This window comes from Mesoplodon densirostris, chromosome 7 (genome assembly GCF_025265405.1).
Source record: "Mesoplodon densirostris isolate mMesDen1 chromosome 7, mMesDen1 primary haplotype, whole genome shotgun sequence".
NCBI classification, from domain to species: Eukaryota; Metazoa; Chordata; class Mammalia; order Artiodactyla; family Ziphiidae; genus Mesoplodon; species Mesoplodon densirostris.
Window position 1 is genome coordinate 8,561,005 of NC_082667.1, and position 16,808 is coordinate 8,577,812.

Consider the following 16,808-nt stretch of genomic DNA (forward strand, 5'->3'; position numbering starts at 1 on the left):
CCCAATGTGGCTCCGCCCCTTGTGGTTCCCCAAGCCTGGCACAGAGTAGACCTCGAAAAGGCACATCAGAGCCACATAGGGGTGGCCTGCTCTCCCCGTCAGGCCCAGAGCCTTGTCCCCCTCCCTGACAACTGACAGGGGCCACCAACAGGGTGGGGCAGCCATCAAAGCCCCCCGCCCTGAGGCCTACAGGAGGGGCTTCCAGCTGCTCAGCCCCACTGGAGGCCAGGGGGGTCCACTCCCATGCCACCAACTTCAGAAACTCAGGCTGAGAGGAAGGCAGAGCGGTGGGTTATCCCCAAGGGGAGGGCTGTGGAAACCCTGTGAGTCAGGCTGCAGTAGGTCACCCTGGGGAGGCTGGCCTGGCCACCCGTCCCAGCTCTTCCCACCCCCAGATTCAGGTTGCCTCACCTCAACCGGGCAGCCCCACCCTACTCTGGGCGGCCCCAGGTGCCTTGACTCACATCCTGCCGCCCAGGCAAATGGCCCCCTTCCCGGGCGTCAGTCACCCTAGAGGCCCTGGTCAGAGACCCCGGCATCCTTCCCACCTCGTGTGTCCCTCCACAACAGCCCCCGACACCAGGCGACACCCCAAGGGCGGTGAATTCCCTGGGGAGGGGCTCAGCCCCAAAGGCATGGAGGAGAGAGGACGAGGAGGCAGGAAGAAATAAAAGGAGAGAAGAGGGTACATGGGGCGGGCGCAGGCCCTCTGGGTACTTCTCCTGCCCCACACTTGGGAGCCCAGGCCCCACCTTTCAAGCAAAGGCTGAGCCCAGACTCAGACCCCACCCACTCTGCTGGCTACCCAGAACCTCCGCCCCCTCACCCCACCACTGCGTCGTCCAGGCCAGCCCAGCGGGCCCCTCCCCTGAAGAAAGCCCTTTGCTGCCCCATGAAGGGCAAGGAGGCCAATGGCCACAGGCCTCTGCCAGCAGAGAAGGATTCCAGGCCACATGTGTCCCTGGCACCTAGTGGCTCCTAGATGCGACTGATAGACACAGAGCACAGATTCAGGTGGTTGCATCCCAGCTTTATTCTCGTGTCCCTCACATCCCAGCTAAGGCTCAGACATGGGCCCGGGCCACAGTCCCCAGGAAATGGTCCTTGGCTCGCCGTCTGGACCGGGCAGGGGGCTCTCTTGCCCACTCCTGCCTGCCTCCTTCAGCTGGGGGGTGTCCCAGAGACCACCTCCTCAGCAAGGGCCGCATGGCGGAGCCCCAGGTGGGAGCTGTTTGTGGGGGCCGGCCATCGCCCCTGTCCACAAAGTCATCCCAGCTCCAGCTCGGGGCCCCAGTGCAGGCTGTGGAGGACCTGGGGGCCCAGGCCTCCCTGTCCAAGGATTCGCCACAAGTGCCCTGCCTCCCCAAATTCTTGGGCTGCCTGGGGCCCCCGGTGAGACTCCAGGGTCGAGAAGACTCCACTCCCAAGCTCCCCATCCACGCAGTGTCACTGGCTGAGGGAAGGGGCGAGAGTCCGTTTCTCCGATTCCTGCACCTCGACGTCTGGAGGGAAAAGCTCAGCTCAGGCTCGCTCCCTCGGGGGACTCCCGGCTGCCCTGCCAGGCCTCAAACATGCCAGGCCTTCGCTTCGGCTGTTCCCTCTGCCTGGGAAGCCATTCCCCAGATATGTGGACAGGACATACTCTCACCTCCAAGCCTTTGCTTCTCCTTCACCTCCTCCTGGAGACCTGCGTGAGCGCCCTAATTAAAACTGCCGCCTGCCCACCCAGCACTCCTGATCTCACTCACCCTGCTCTCCTTTTTTCCCAGAACACTGGCACCTTCTAATATCCTAGGGCTGAGCTGCCAAGTGTAGGACGGGGCACGTGAGATGTGGCCGGTCTGAACTGCAATGTGCTTGGGTGTAAAATACCACTGGACTTCAGACTTAGTGTGAAAAAAATAATAGAAAATACCTCATTAATGACCTTTACACTGACTACACACTAAAATGATAATAGTTTAGGCATACTGAGTTAAACAAAATATGTTATTAAAATTAATTTTACACGTCTCTTTCTACATCTCCTGATGAGGCTACTTAAAAATTTTAAATTACACGTGGAGCTCACATCAGGTTTCTGTTGGATAAGCCATTGTAGATAATTATTATTTTTATGCATATTATTATTTTTATGCCTATTATTTGCTGTCTCCCACCTCCCCACACCAGAATGTTCCCTGCTGTATCCCCAGCTAGCACATCACCTGGCACGTCGTAAAGGTTCATTGTCAAATGAGTGAATGGGTGACTGAGGCCTGCCAGGGGCCCCCGGCAGGGCAATTACCCGCCCTCCCTCCCAGGCCCCCACTCACCCTCTCTGTTGGCATCTGCTTCACGCTCCGCCAGGGTCTCGACAGAGCCATCCCATCCCATGCCAGGTCCTGGGGGGGGCACAAGGCAGCCACTGGGCCATGAGGACCAACACAGAGGCAACAGGGCTTGTGGGGAGACATAGGAGACAGGAAGGAAGCCCCCTCCCCCATGGAGCTGGTGGGTCCACAGGGAACTGGGGGGCTAATGCGAGGAGGGATCCTTTCCCTCACCTTTGCCATGGGGGCTGGGTGCCCCCAGCGGGCCTGGGCGCCGCTGTCGGAATCTCTGCCGCGGCGTGTCCCCGGGGCTGAATGACTCAGAGCTTCGCCCCACAGGAAATCTTGAGCTGAGTTTCCGCCGCTGCCCACCTGCCAGGGTCTCATCCCGCAGGCACAGGGAGCTCTGGGCCCGGCGCATGGGTGCCGGTGAGGGGGACCCTGCAAGAGGCATAGGCAGGGAGGGTATGAGAGCAGTGCCAGGAGGGGCTGGGCAGAGTGGAGGGGCCAGCAGGGAGAAGCTGCACAGGGGCCACAGGGGACAGGCGGCTGCAGAGGTGAAGGCAGGAAGGGGCGCAGGGTTGGGTGAGCGAAGGTGGCGACAGGAGGCTGGACCCTGTGCTGGTTCTGGCACTAACTCACTGTGTGACCTTGGGCAAGGTGTTTCCCCTCCCTGGGCCTCAGTTTCCTCATCTGCTGACAGGGAAAAATGACTTCTCACTAAAGTCCCCTGCTGCTCCGAGGTCCTAGGTACCGCTGTGGTTGGGCAGGATGGCGTGGGTGGCAGCGCAGGCAGAAGAGAGGTGCCAGCCAAGAGGGACACAGCAGGGATGCAGGGCAAAGAGCTGCTGGAACCATCTGGGGGAGTGGGGAGAGGTTGCAGCAGGGCAGGCCAGCGGGGAGCACGTGTGCAAGCCACACAGGAAGACCAGAGGCGTTGGCAAGCCCCGGGGGCCGGGGGGGGGACATGGAGTAGGGACCATCTTGGTCACCTGACCCCCAGACCCACCTGTCCCGTCTGCCTCCCTGCCCTCGGAGAGCTCCGTCTCTGGGGGGGCCCCTAGGCTCTCGGTGCTGCCAGCCCCATCGGCCCCCAGGCGCGCCCCCTCCCGCCGGGGCCGCATCAGCCTCTTCACCTTGTCTGCCAGCCAGCTGCCCTTCCTGGGGGCAAGAGGGCACAAGAGGGGGTAAGGCCGGGGAGGAAGGAGGGACAAGAGGGCCACGTCTGGGATGGCAAAGGCCAGGCAAACCCTCACTGGGGCCTGGACCTGGGCTGGGCCAGGGCTCGAAGGGCAGGGCAGGGGCTAGGTAGGGAAGATCCCAGGCCCACCAGGGTGGAGGGGCCGCTCACTTGGTCCGGGGCAGGGGCCCAGGCTCCAGCACGCGGTACTGGTCCATGATCTTCTCCACCAGCTTCTGTTTCTCCCGGCGCAGGGCATTGAGCTGGTCCCTGGGAGGATGGGGAGGGAGGAGGTGGGCTTGAGGCCTGGGCAGGAACACGGGGTACACCCTGGTACAACCCTGCCCGTTAACACAGTCTGACATACCCCAGGATGGGCTGATAAATCCCCGCTGCCCCGAGCCCCTGGGGGTCAGCCTCCCCCTTTTCCCAGGCCCTCCCAGGGCGTCTCCCCATAAACAACCCAAGGGGCAGCCATGCCGGCCCCCACGGCCCCTCACAGGTACTCGCGCTGCTCGCGGTGCAGGTGGTCCCGGCTCTCCAGGCTGCGCTCCAGGAGCTCCCGGTTCTCCCGGCTCAGAGCCTGCACCTCGGCCAGCAGCTGCCGGTTCTCCTCTTCCTGGGCGCTCCGGAGCTCTGTCAACAGCTGTCAGGGGCAGGCGGCAGGACAAGCGGGGGTGCTTGACAGGGCTCGGGGCCGCCGCCTTCCACTCTCTGCACGCTCTTGCCAGCCCCCAACGCCCCCTCCAAGCCACCCTTCCTCCCCAGCCACCACCCACCCCTCGCCACACCTCACACTGTGTGGCCAGCCGGCAGGCGCTCAGGTCCAGCTGCTGGTTGGACTCTCGCAGTCGCAGGCTCTGCGCCTCCAGCTGTGCTCGCTCCAGCTCCAGCCTCGCCAGCCGGCCCCGCAGCTCCCCGCGTTCCCCCTGCAGCTCACCTCGCTCCCGGGACACCTCCGCCAGCAGCGTCTGAGCTCTGCAGGGGCAAGGAGAGCTGTTCTCCAAGGGGACTTGCCCCACCCCACCCCCAGGCCCCTCGTGAGGGCCAGAGGAGCCTTGATGGGGAGAGGAGGCAAAGCAGGACCCCACAGGGAAAGCGACCAACTCACCACCAACCCACTTCACAGATGGGAACAGTGAGAACTGGCCCGAAGGGCGAGGGGCTGTGCCAGGGCTGGTACCTGTCATGCTCACTCTGCAGCCTCCGGAGCTCCTCCTCCAGGCCCCGCTGCCGATGCCCGTCCTGCATCAGGCGTTCACGCTCTGCCAGCAGGGCTACCTCCTGCGCCTCCACGTGGGCCCTCTGGGCCTGCAGCTGCTCGTGCCTGCAATGAACAAAGAGCTAAGAGGGCCGCAGGGACCGAGGCCAGGGCGTGTAGGTAGCTGGACCGTCTGGACCTGTAAGTCCGTCTTCCCCTAAGCATAAGCCCCGGGGCAAAGCCACAGGGCAGAACGCTGTGCCAGGCGCCCACCACTCCCGACCACCAGTGAGCCCCAGGGTGAGCCCACCCTGGAAGTGTAGAGAGCCCAGCCACACAGGAGGGCACAGCAATGAAGGTGGGTCCACTGGCGGCACTGCTGCCTTGGTGGCATCAGACCCACCCAAGGAACCTGCTCTGGGCAGATAGGGGGAGCCCAGGAGAGGAGCTGGGAGTTTGGAGGAGGCTCACCGGCCTTGCAGCTCCCGGTGGGCCAGCTCCAGTGCCCGCATGTTGGCCTTGAGGTCGCGGTGCCGGGCCAGCAGTCCCTCTAGCTCAGCCTCCTGCCGCCGCTGCAGCTGTGCCAGGGCCTTGTGATCCCGAAGCAGGGCCTGCTGCTGCCCACGGGTCTCCTCCTGGGAGCGCCGCGCCGCCTGCACCTCTTCCTCCAGCACCCCCAGCTTTCTGTGCAGCTCCTGGCCCTGCCGCTCCAGTACAGACTTCTCAGCCTAGGCCAGGGGAGGGAGCAGGGCCTGCTGGGTGACGTCCCAGGCCAGAAAGGGGGTAAGGGGTGGGGGCAAAAGGCAGAGGGCAGGGCAGAGGAAAGGAGAGAGCGGTCCAGGGATCCGAAGGCAGAGGCAGCCGTGGAGGGGAGGGCAAGGGGCAGAAGGCACAGATGGGGCTGTGGTCGGGGCAGGGAAAGCAGGAGGGGCTGATGGCTGACTGTGGAGGAGAGGGCTGGAGACGGGGTGAAACGGGTACTGACGTGGGGGCTAGAGGCAGCCAGAGGGGTTACGGGCAGGGGAAGGGGCAGGAAGTGGGCAGCGACAGGGCAGGGGACAGGTACGCAAGCCGCCACCCACCTGCAGGCAGCTGCTGTGCTCCTGTGCCCGCTGACTCTGCAGCAGCAGCTCCTGGACGCGCCCTTGCAGGCTTCCCAGCTGCCCCTCCAGGTGCTGCAGCTGCCCCTGCAGAGCCGCCTTCTCGGCGGCCAGCGTTGCATTCTGCCCAGCAAGGAGGGGGTTAGCCAGTGCCAGGCCTCTGGGGCACACCCCCCAGCCCCGTGCCCACCACGGCGACACTCACACTGCGCTCCACCTCGATGAGCCGCGCGCTCTGGGCCTCCGTGACCCTCGGCTCAGCCTGCTTCTCAGGCCCCTGTCCCACAGCACCCTGGCGCAGCTGCAAGGAGAGGGGGAGTGGCAGCGGCCTGGGCACAGCGCAGTAGACCCTCACCCTCTTTGGCAGCCCTCCCCCGTCACACTGCACCCACGGCCCAGAATCCCGCAGCCCTGCCCTCCTCGCTCCCTCACTCTCCACCCCACCCCCTGCACCTTCTCTCGGTTCTGCAGCAGCGCCCAGCCTCTGCCCGAGCTGTTGCTTCTGCACATCCTCCTCCTCCTCTGGGCCCCCGTTTCAACACTGCTTTCTCCAGAAAACCTCCCCCGATCAATCCCACACCTGCCAGCTAAGCAGTCTGCTGGGGGCCCACTGGCTATGGTCGCCTGTGTTCTTGCCTCTGTCCCAGGTGGACAGTGAGCTCCCTGAGGGCGGTGGCAACCTGCTATGGGGCCGCACCAGAGCGGCGCTGAGCCCGCATGCAACGGGGCCATCAGAAACGATTCCCGACTTAGGACAATAGTCGTTGAGCTCAGGAAGTGGTGGAGCCAGCGCCTGAGGGACACAGCAGTCGTCTCAGAGTAAAGCCGCCAGGCTCTGCCCCCTTGAGGAATGGGGGAGACGAGGCGCGGGCAGAGCCGCCTGGCTCCCGGCACAGTGCTCCCTGCTATAGGCCCCAAATCGGGGCACAAGGCGAGCAACTGGCCAAGATTGAGGGGCAAGACCAAGGGGGCGATACGAGTGCACGCGGCCCTGGCTGTCTGTGTGCAGGATGGAGGGAGGAGTGGGCTGGGGCCCCGGCAAGCAGGGCAGCGGCCTCACCTGGAACAGCTCCTCCTCCAGCTGCAGGGCCCTCTTTTTGAGTGATAGCAGTGCCTCCTCCTTGCTGGTGGCTGCCACCTGCAGCTCAGCTTCCAGCCGCTGCTCCAGGCCCTGGTACCTGCCAGGAGAAGTCTTGGCTCCCAGCCCTCCCCAGGTCCTTGCCTGCCCCTCTCTGCCCCTCGGGCAACACCCCACCTTTGCTGCTGGAACTCCTGTTCCCGCAGAAATTCCTGGTGCTCCAGAGCCGCCCGTTCCAGCTCACTCTGCAGATGCTCCAGCCGGGCCCCCAGCTCCTGGCCCCGCACCATGGCCTTCTCTAGCTCCTGAGGGCAGGCAGAGAAGCCTCAGAGCCAGAAGGACAGACCACCGCCCTCAGCCAGGCCTGAGAGTCAGGAGACCCGGCTTTCTGTCCTTGCTTTGTCACCCTGGGCAAGTATCTTTAACCCTTTGGGGCTCTACTCCCCCATCTGTAAAATGGGAACAAGGCCTGGTCGCCTTGTAGAGTGGGTATGAAAGAGCTGGGGATTATAAGCCTGCCAGGGTGTGAGGGAGGCCCCTGGGCCCGGAGTCAGAGACACTCGCTGGGCAAACGTCTTCACCTCTCTGAGCCCATGGTTCCTCACGTGCCCAGTGACAGCTGGATTCACCCTACGTTCTGAGGCCACACAGGTCATGTGAGGGAAAGAGGGGCTCGGAGGAGGCGGGACTGGAGAGTACCCTCAGCCACAGGAGGGTGGCCACAGAGGGCAGGAACTTGGTGAAGGCCAGGCCTAACCACAGTGGGAGCTGGGAGGGGGAGGGCCAGGATGCCGCTGGCCAGGCAGCCTGTGGCGGTTGGGCCATACCACTGCGGAAGTGGATAGGAGACCCACTCTGGCCTGTGGGCCCCACGAGGTAGGTCAAACCATTCTGAGGTACGGGGGGTGGGGGCCCTGGCAGGATGAAACCCTGGGGAAGGCCCGACCATGACAGCCGCCCGCCAAATCCTACCTTTGGAAATGGGGTCTACCAACCCGTACTCTGATCTTCCTGGCTTAGCAACCCCACCCAGACCACCGCCCAGGGTCACTGCACTTCTAGACACCCTTGGCCACGGCCTCTCATTGAAAAACTAAGAGTCCCATGTGTCCCTGTTGCCTGCAGCCAGCAGCCACAAGAGCCCCAGGGCAGAGAATAGGAAGAACAGTGGTGCCCAGGAAGACCTGCATCTCGGGCCAGACCCCTGCCCTGCCCCGTGCAGGCTCTGGCCACAGCCTTCAATGCCCCATCCACCATGCCTCCTGCCCTCCCCCTAGCCGGGAGGCCCACTTGGACAAGCCCCTTGGCCCCTGGTTCCCTGCCCTCCTTCCCCTGGCCAGCCACCCCAGCTATCACCAGGAACTGCTCCACCAGGAAATCTCACTAAATTTCCCTTTGTCCTCAGCCTCTTCCACCCTCTTGGTCCTCAGAGCTGGCTCCTCCAGCCGGCCAGCCCTACCCCCTACCTTCACTGCCCACCTGCTGGCACTCCCTCTCTACGGATTAAGCCCATACTGAGTGCCAGGTACTGCCCCAAACTCTCTACGTTCATTACCTTACAGGATCCTGTGACACAGGTATTGTTGTTATTCTGGTTTCAGGTAAAGAAACTGAGACTCTGAGAGGTTAAGTAACTGGCCCCAAGCCACACAGTTGAGTAGGGGATCTGAGATATAATCCAGGTGCGTCTGACAGCATCTCTCAGTCACCTCCTACAAAGTGGACCCCAGAGACAACCTCTTGGCCTTACCCTCTCACCCACACCTCCAATTCTCACACTCCCCAGGCCAAGCCAACAGCCTGTTCCTCACTCCTCTCCATCAGGAGGCCTCTCGGAGCAAATAACTTATCCTCTCCGGATCTCAGTGCCCTCCTCTGTGCAACAGGGATGAAACTGGAAACTGCTCAGCCAGAACATGTGATTCCTCGTCTGCAGCACACCTTCCCCTCAGCACTGTGCCCCACTGGCCTGAACACCCATCCCATTGCCTTGCGGTCTCCTCTGCTTCCCCTGAGGGGCCTTCAGTCCCGCAGACCTGACCACCCTGCTCACTTTAAACCCTCCAGTGACTCCTCATTGCCCTCATGAAAACAGCTGCAACTCCTTCCTTTGCTCATAAGGAAGACAAAGCCCTGCCCTATAGGAAACCTGATTAATGAAGGCTTAGTCTCACCTCCCTCCACTCCCCTCCTCACACTCCACCCCTACAAACTCGGGCCTGTACCTCCTCCTCCAGGAAGCCTTCCCTGACGTGCCCCAGCCTGAGTCCAGTGTGCTTCCTGGACCCCCACGGCTCCCCGCACGGTCCTGTCTCCACCCCAGACTGTGAGTGAGCATCACCCGAAGGACACATGCACTGGCTGCCTGGTATAGGGCCTGGTGCCAAGGAGATGCCCGCAAACATGCTTGACTGAATGAATAGAGGGGTTTCCAGGTCTTCTCTCTCCTCCATCCCCCATCCCAGCTCCAGCCAGCCTCACCTGCCACCATTTTTTTTTTTTTGGCCACACCACGCAGCTTGCAGGATCTTAGTTCCCCGACCAGGGATTGAACCTGTGCCCCTGCAGTGGAAGCATGGAGTCCTAACCACTGGACTGCCAGGGAATTCCCTCACCTGCCACCTTGACCACTGGCACTGCCTCCTTATGGCCCCAGCTTCCCCTGTACACCAAGGTGACCCTCCCCAAACGCATCCTCACACAGGTCTGCCCACACCCTTGGGTGAATTTCCCTGCCTGGGGATGGAGTACCAACACCTACAACGCTGGTCCAATGTACTTCTCCACCTTCCCCCACACCTCCTGGGCCCCTGAGCATCTCTAATGCCTTCAAGTTTTTGCACATGCTGTTCTCTCTGGATGAAATATCCTTCCCCGCTCAGCAAAATCTCCATCTTTCCTTAGAACCCTCCCCGAAGCCTCCTTGCCCCGACCCTGGCACCAGCTCCCTTGCCCGTGGGGCTCCCAAAGCACTTTGCCTGTAACAACCAACGTATCTTGAGCCTTCGCCCAGCATGAACTAGGCTCTTCACGCCATTATCTCCCTTGGTCTTCCAAAGACCCGCTGAGGCAGCTACGAAGAGCACCCCCATTTCACCGAGGGAGGCACCGGGGCAGAGCTGAGTAAAGCGCCACAGTCAGAGAGCCAGGATTTGCACCCAGGCCATCTAGCTCTGTGCCCACCTGCTACAGCCATCCCATCAAAGGCAGGGGACATCTGCCCCTCTCCCAAGCCAGGCATGCCTTTGGGAGGCAGGAGGGGACTTCACCTTTCTATTTCCGGCCCCAGCTCAGTGCTGGGCACTCAGCGGCTGCTGATGGAATTAATAACCCAAAACCCAGCAACTGGCCTGGAACCCTGCTTCCTGACCCCGGCTACGAGCCCCGACGTACCTCCTGGAGGGCCTGCCTCTCCCGGCGCTCCCGCTCGGCCTCCTCCAGGTGCTGGTGACTCTGGCTCTGCAGCGCCTGCAACCGCTCCTCGGCCGCCTCGGCCCGGGCCCGCAGCCTGGGCGCCTCTCGCTCCCACTGCCTCCGCTCGCGGCCCGTCGCTGCCAGCACCTCCGCCAGCGCCCCCCGCTCCCGCGACGCAGCCTCCAGCTCCCGGCCAGCGGCCTCCACCGCCTCCCGCAGCCGGGCCAGCTCCCGGGCCTGGGCCTCCACCTCCCGGTGGGCCTCGGCCTCTGCCCTCCGTGCCTGAGCCAGCTCCTCGGAGAGGCGGGCGGCCTCCGTGCCTCGGGCCTCCAGCCTCCAGGCCTGGGCCTCCAGCTCAGCTCGAAGAGCCTCAGCCTCTCTCCTCAGCCGTGCCATCTCGTCCTTGAGGGCCTCCTGCTCTGGGACACCACTGGCCAGGATCTCCCCTGGGATCCTCCCCTCCCAGGTCTGGGCCTCAGGAGCCCCTTCCAGCTTCTGCTGTGGTTTTTGTTGGACTGGGTCCCCGACCATCCTCTCCAACTTCTCTTCATGCTTTCTGGCCTCTGCTCGCCCCTTGGGTAGGTCCAGCCTCTGGTCTAGGGTCTCCTCCAACTGCCCACAGAGGCTGGGCTCCGAGAGTCCGGGTTTGCTCCCAGGGTCCTGCCGTCTCAGCCCCAAGGCCTCGGGCACCGACTCTCCAGTCTCTCCTCCCAGCGACAGCTGGGCCTGAATTTTGATCTCTGGACCCTGAGGCGGGGCCCCAGAGGCAGGGGTCTGGAGAGGGGCTCCAAGGCCAGCCTTCTTTAGGGACACCTGTGCCTCTACAGCGGGGCCTGACTCCTGGGCCATCGTGCCTACAGGCACCATGACAGCCGCCTGGAGGGGCCTCTCCACCACCTTTGGGTCCAAATCAGATGCCAGAGGACACTCAGCTAACCCCTCGAGGGCTGAATCTGACGCCAGGGGAGCCGGGTCCAAAGCCTGGGGGCCTTCATCCCCTGCCTGACCAGGCAAGCCCTGGGGGCCATGGTCTGAGGCCCGCCGAGTCTGGGGAGCTGAGTCTGGCCCTGGAATCACGGAGTCCTCTCTCGGCTCCTCCAGCAGGGGGAGCTGAGGGCACATGAGAGGGATGGTCAAACCCAGAGGAGGATGCCAGGAAGGACGTGCTGATGCTTGGGGGAGGGGACTCACCTGGCCACCTGGCCGCCCCTGCAGCGCCCGGAGCAGGCCTCGAAGCTCCTGATTCTCCCGCTCTAGGGTCCGCAGCCGCCCAGCCTCTGCCTCCCTCACTTCGTCATGCAGAGAGGGAGCTGCTCCTGGCAGGGGCGCTGGGGTGTGGGAGATGAGGTCAGGACCCCTTTGCTCCCTTATGGCTCCTCACCCCCACCCCCCACCCCCCGACACACCCGGGGGAAGGGGATGAAATCAGGAGCTGTCCCCACTAAGGTTCAGGAAAACACAGGCAGCCTCCCACCCACAGCCCCTCCACTGGGGTCCCACTCACCCTCCCCAGGGGAGCCCGGGGCTGGCTCCAGGCTCCGCTGAAGCTCCAACTCCAGCTCCACGTTCTCCTCTGCCAGCTGGTCCACCTGATGCCGCAAAGAGTCCAGCTCCTGGAGGGGAGAGCAGGGTCAGACAAGCTCTCCCCGCCAGGGCCAGGCCAAGTGTGTGGGCTAGAGGGTCACGAGGGGAAACAAGGAGTAGGAGTCACAGGCATCACCACTGGGGTCACAGATCACTGCGTGACCAGGGCTCACTCTGGGAATCTCACCGCATGGGCCTCGCCCAGCCGGGTCCGCAGCAGCAGGTTCTCCCGCTGGGTCTCATGCAGCCGAGCACAGCGCTCCTGAGCGGCCTCCAGCTGCTCCTCCAGCAGCGCCTTCGAGGCTTCCAGAGCCCCGGAGAGCACCCGCTCCTCCTGGTGGGGGAGCAAGAGAGAGCCGGTGGTGCGATGCCCCCAGCACTCCGGGGCCACAGACCCTGGCTCCCCTCCCCCATCTGACCCTGCACCCCTGTTGCTCTCCAGGCCCCGCCTCTCCCCTCCATCTGCCCCTCCCCCTCCAAGGTTTCTTCAGGTACCACTCCCCTAGCACCCGGCCCCGCCCTTCTCCTATGTAGGCCTTGCCCCTTCTCCCCAGGAACTGCCTTCCAAGGTCCTTCTAAGCCCCACTTAGCCCCGTTGCTGGGTGCTCTCTCCAGACCCTGCCTCCCCTACAACTGGCCCCACCCTCCTCTCCAGGACCTACCCTTACCCACAGCCTCCACCTCTCCCCTCCATCTGCCCCATCCTCCAGAGGGCCTGTCCCCAGACACCACCTGACCGCGTTCTCCTAGCGGTGACTATTCCCTCCATCAGGCCTGACCTTTCCCTTGGCCCAAATTCGCTCCTCTCGAGGCCCACCCTGTCCCCAGCAGGCCGCGCCCCCCATGCCCCGCCCCCTGCAGCCCCCGTCGCCCGCCTCACCTCCAGCTGGCCCTTGCAGGCCTCTGCTGCCTGCAGCCGTTCCCGGCAGCGTCGCAGTTCCTCCTGCAGGCGAGGCAGGCGGCCGGCCCGCTCCCGCAGCGCCTCCGCCTCCTCGCGGTACAGCTCAGCCCGCTTGGCCTGTCCGGACAGCGCCTGGGCCTGGGCCAGATGGTGCGGAGCTAGGAAGGGCCACCCGCTGGCCAGAGGGATGAGGACGGGAAGGAGCCGGGTTGGGGGAGGCAGTAGGCTGGGGAAGGTGCGGGGAGCGGGTTAGGGAATGCGGCCATGTTTGGGGGCATCTGAGCGCACCTCCTGGCGGAGCCTTCGAATTTCGGCCTCCAAGCCCTGCACCTCCACCTGGGAATCTAGCAGCAGCTCGGCTTTCTCCTCCCTGGAGGGAAGGGACGCAGGAGGGGTCTGGGGACCTGCACCCTCCAGCTCTTGCTAGGCCTGATCTCCATCCGGACCCCACCCAGACCTAAGCGGCGCTCCCTGCCCGCCCCCCACCACCCCCACCCAGCCAGGTCCTTCCCAGCCAGCAGCGCTCACAGCTCCTGCCGGACGTGCCGCAGTTGGGCCTTGGTGTTGGCCAGCTGCAGGGCCAGGTGGTGTGAGGCACCCTCCTGGGGAGTCCTGGCAGGAGCCTCAGGCAACAAGGGGGCTTCCGGCTGCCGCTCCAGCAGCAACTCAGCCAGCCGCTGGGGGACGTCAAAGGTCAGGGGTCAGGAGTAACCCACCCCAAGAGCCCCACATCTGCCCCCAAGCACCACAAGATGTGTGTGACTGTTGCAGCGCTCCACCCCCAACTGCACCTCCAGCACAGGGCTGGGTCCCCGTGGCCCTCCTCTTCCTCCTCCGGCCGCCTCGTACCTGGGCCCCCACGTCCCGCTCCCGAGCCAGCCTCAAAAGTGTCCCCACCAGGCTCCGGGACAGCATCTCCAGCTCTGGAGGCGCCAGCTCCCCAGGCTCAGGCCCAGCCAGCGCCAGCACCAAGCCGGCCCCGGGCTGGGTCACCTGGAGGCACAGGGAGAGCAGGTCAGCCAAAGAAGTAGGGGGCAGGGTGTCCCAGACGGCCGACCAAACTTGTACCTCCTGGATGGCAGCAGCCAGCTCACTCTGGACCTCGAGGCTGAGGCCCTGGATGTGCCGGATGAACAGTTCCCGGTGCTCACACTGCAGGGGGAGCAGGGGGACGAGGAGGGGACAGTGAGGCTCACACCGGAGTCTCCCACCTCTGTGGCCAAGGCTGGACCCTGCCCTCCCCTGCCCCACTCACCTGCACTGATGCCCCCAGCAGTAGCCTAAGGATGCCTTCCAGCTCCTCCACCGCCTCCTCTGCAGGGTACAAGCCACAAGGGGTTAACGGGCAGGGATAGGGGGAAGAAGCAGGAAGGGGTGGTGGGAGAGAGCACCTGAGAAGGGGTCAAACCCCAGCGCCTGGAGGTCTGGGGGTGGAGACAGGATCAGCAGCTGCAGCTCCTCCTGCGGCGGCGGACAGGCGGCGGACGGGCAGCGGATGGGCGGCGGATGGACGGACAGACCGGACGGGGTGGGAGATGTGAGAAGGGCCTTCCCGCAGGCAGGGGGCTCCCAGGCTCAGCCTCCCCTCCTGACCCCTCACCTGGTAGAAGTCCCTCAGCCGGCCCCACAGGTGGTTTAGGTTCCACACCCGCCAGGCTGCGGGACCATCGTGGCCCCTGATCATTCGAGGGCCGCCTTGGGAACTGGGGGCACTGTGGGCACAGGGGACGATAGGTGGGAAGGGTAACTGAGGACCCACCTCCCCTAAACCAGGCTCTGCCGACCACCCGTCAGGCTCTTCCCACCAGGCTGCCTGGCCCCCCTCCCCTCAAACCCCTCCGCAGATGCCCCGGGTCCCCCTCTGATGCCCCTTACATGATGCCCAACACCCGGAGAAGCAGGGCCCCGTCGCTGAGGCGTAAGAACCTCGTCTCCGGACAAAGAGGCCCCTCTCCTTCCTCCTCCTCTTCCCCCTCCGGCTCCCCCACCAGCCCGGCCAGGCCCAGCGCCTGTGGGGACACAAAGGAGTCAGTTGGTCTGGGTGGGAGGCCTGCACCGGCAGAGTGAATCCTGAGCCCCTCTGACCTGCCTCCTGAGCCCGCACAGCCCCCTCCTCACCAGTGCCCAGAATGCCAGTGGCCACGGGCCTGGACCCCTTTTCCTGCTGCACAGCTGCCTGGACTTCTCCATCCCCACCTGAGCCCCCACCTCCCCTCAGGCCCCAGCTCTGCCCCCTCTCCCCCAACCCCACACCAGCCCCTCCCTGCTGCTCATTTCCCCTCCCCATTCTCCCACGGACTGCCCCCTCACCCAGGTGGCCAGGCTCCCATTCAGGAAGTCTCTGATCCTGGGCCCCTTGCCCCCATCCATGACGGGGTCAGGGTGTTGGTCCCGCTCTGGCGGCTACACCTGCCCTGAGAGGAAGAGGAAGTCCCCGAGTGGGCCCAGGCCCAGCCACAGACACCCTGTGCAGCTTCCTCCTTCCGGGTGCTGGCAGGCCCGTGCACCCCCGGAGTCCTGCCTCAGCACCCCCCGCTTCGCCTCCCTGCATCCTCCCAGCATCTCGGGCAGGGCCAGCCCAGAGGTTAGCGGGGGGCGGTGGAGTCAGGGCCACCCAGGAGCAAGGCCCACAGCTCTCCTGGCTCGATGGACAATGGCAGGTGAGTCCTCCCCATCTCTGGGCCTCGGTTACCCAACTTGAAACCCAAGAGGGTGACCTCGGCCTTGTACCTTCCAGGGCCTCAGAAGGGGCCTTACACGGGGCATCTAGGTGCCCACACCTGCATCTTCTGATTTGCCTGGCTTCCCTTTCCCCTTGATGTTTCCCAAACTTACCCAAATCACCCTCCCAACTTACAAAGCTTGGGAGGTGCCGCCTCCCATGTCAAGCCTCCTCTGAACCCCGACCAGAAGTGAGTACCCCTTCCTCGGACCGCCCCCCATACTCTATATACACTGGACTGAGACAGGATGTCTAGCCCGTGGGCTAGTGACCTCACAGGCCTCAATTTCCCATCTGTGAAAGAAGTGAGTTAGAATCCAGCCTCTGAGGGACACAGTTCAATGCAGAGACCAGCGGCACGTGTCTCGTAGATAAACCAGGAGGCCAGGAGGACACCCCAGTTCCCCCACTGCTCACTACTGGGCTACATGTGGGACATTGCTGGGTACTGAGATGTAGTAAAAAGCCACATAGTCCCTGCCCCCGTGGGACGCACAGTACATCGGGGAGACAGCTACGCAGAAAATCACACATACACACACACACACACGCACACACGCGCGTGCGCACGCACACACACACACATACACACAAAATGTAACATTGCAGCTGTACTACGTGCATTGATAGGGAAGGGATTTGACTTCAGTGGGATGATCAGGAAAGACATGGGGGGTGGGGTGGGGGGGTGACCATGAAGCTGAGATCAGGGATAACTGGGTGAACTAGGCAAAGTGGGGAGGAAGGAAGGGCATTTCAAGCAGCCGAAGCAGAATGTGCAAGCGTTCCGTGGCAGCTGGAAGCGTGGCCTGTGTACAGTTCAGAAATTATTCATGTTTCATGGATTCCCAGACCCTTTGCTTCTCACATTTAAATCTCTAAAGTCAGGTTACATGGTAGAGTTGCTGGCTAGTCAGCAACAGTCCTGACATCATTGTCATTGTCTGCACGTGCCCACACTTCAGAAACATCAAACCCTGCCGAAAGGGCATCAGCAGCTTGGGAGAAAACCCCAGAGACAAGAGCGGAGCACTCTTAACCCCAGGCCCCAAATGGGGGGAGCTCCCAGGGGAGAGGAACCAGACTTGTCAGCCACACTCCCAAAGCCGAAATCCAGAGTCAGCTTGCTCTGCAGTCCTGCAAAGTTGGCTTCGGACTCTGATGGCTGCTGGTGGTTTCTGGTCGTCTTATGAATTTCAGGGGGGAGCACCGCTCTCCCGAACTCTTGATGCCTCACAGGAGTGGGTGGCAGGGAAACACAGACATCGCGCCTCTGTCGGATTCCAAATGTGAAGGAGTTTTCTGAACAGCGTAAA

The 16,808-nt window shown here is 63.4% G+C and overlaps 1 protein-coding gene across 1 annotated transcript; it reads right to left on the bottom strand.

Moving 5' to 3' along the window:
• Nucleotides 1-1,430: 1,430 nt before the first annotated feature.
• Nucleotides 1,431-15,140, bottom strand: CCDC88B (coiled-coil domain containing 88B). Its single transcript, XM_060104403.1, has 27 exons — nucleotides 15,081-15,140; nucleotides 14,646-14,779; nucleotides 14,371-14,482; nucleotides 14,162-14,231; nucleotides 14,026-14,084; nucleotides 13,839-13,922; nucleotides 13,620-13,763; nucleotides 13,299-13,447; nucleotides 13,059-13,140; nucleotides 12,750-12,908; nucleotides 12,057-12,203; nucleotides 11,790-11,898; nucleotides 11,477-11,613; nucleotides 10,265-11,395; nucleotides 7,049-7,176; nucleotides 6,854-6,971; nucleotides 5,999-6,094; nucleotides 5,776-5,916; nucleotides 5,165-5,421; nucleotides 4,676-4,819; nucleotides 4,284-4,470; nucleotides 3,993-4,138; nucleotides 3,664-3,762; nucleotides 3,322-3,473; nucleotides 2,547-2,753; nucleotides 2,316-2,384; nucleotides 1,431-1,502 (listed from the first exon to the last, which is right to left on the bottom strand). Exons 1-27 carry the CDS (start codon nucleotides 15,138-15,140, stop codon nucleotides 1,447-1,449), a joined length of 4,377 nt encoding a protein of 1,458 aa, XP_059960386.1. The 3' UTR covers nucleotides 1,431-1,446.
• Nucleotides 15,141-16,808: the final 1,668 nt, after the last annotated feature.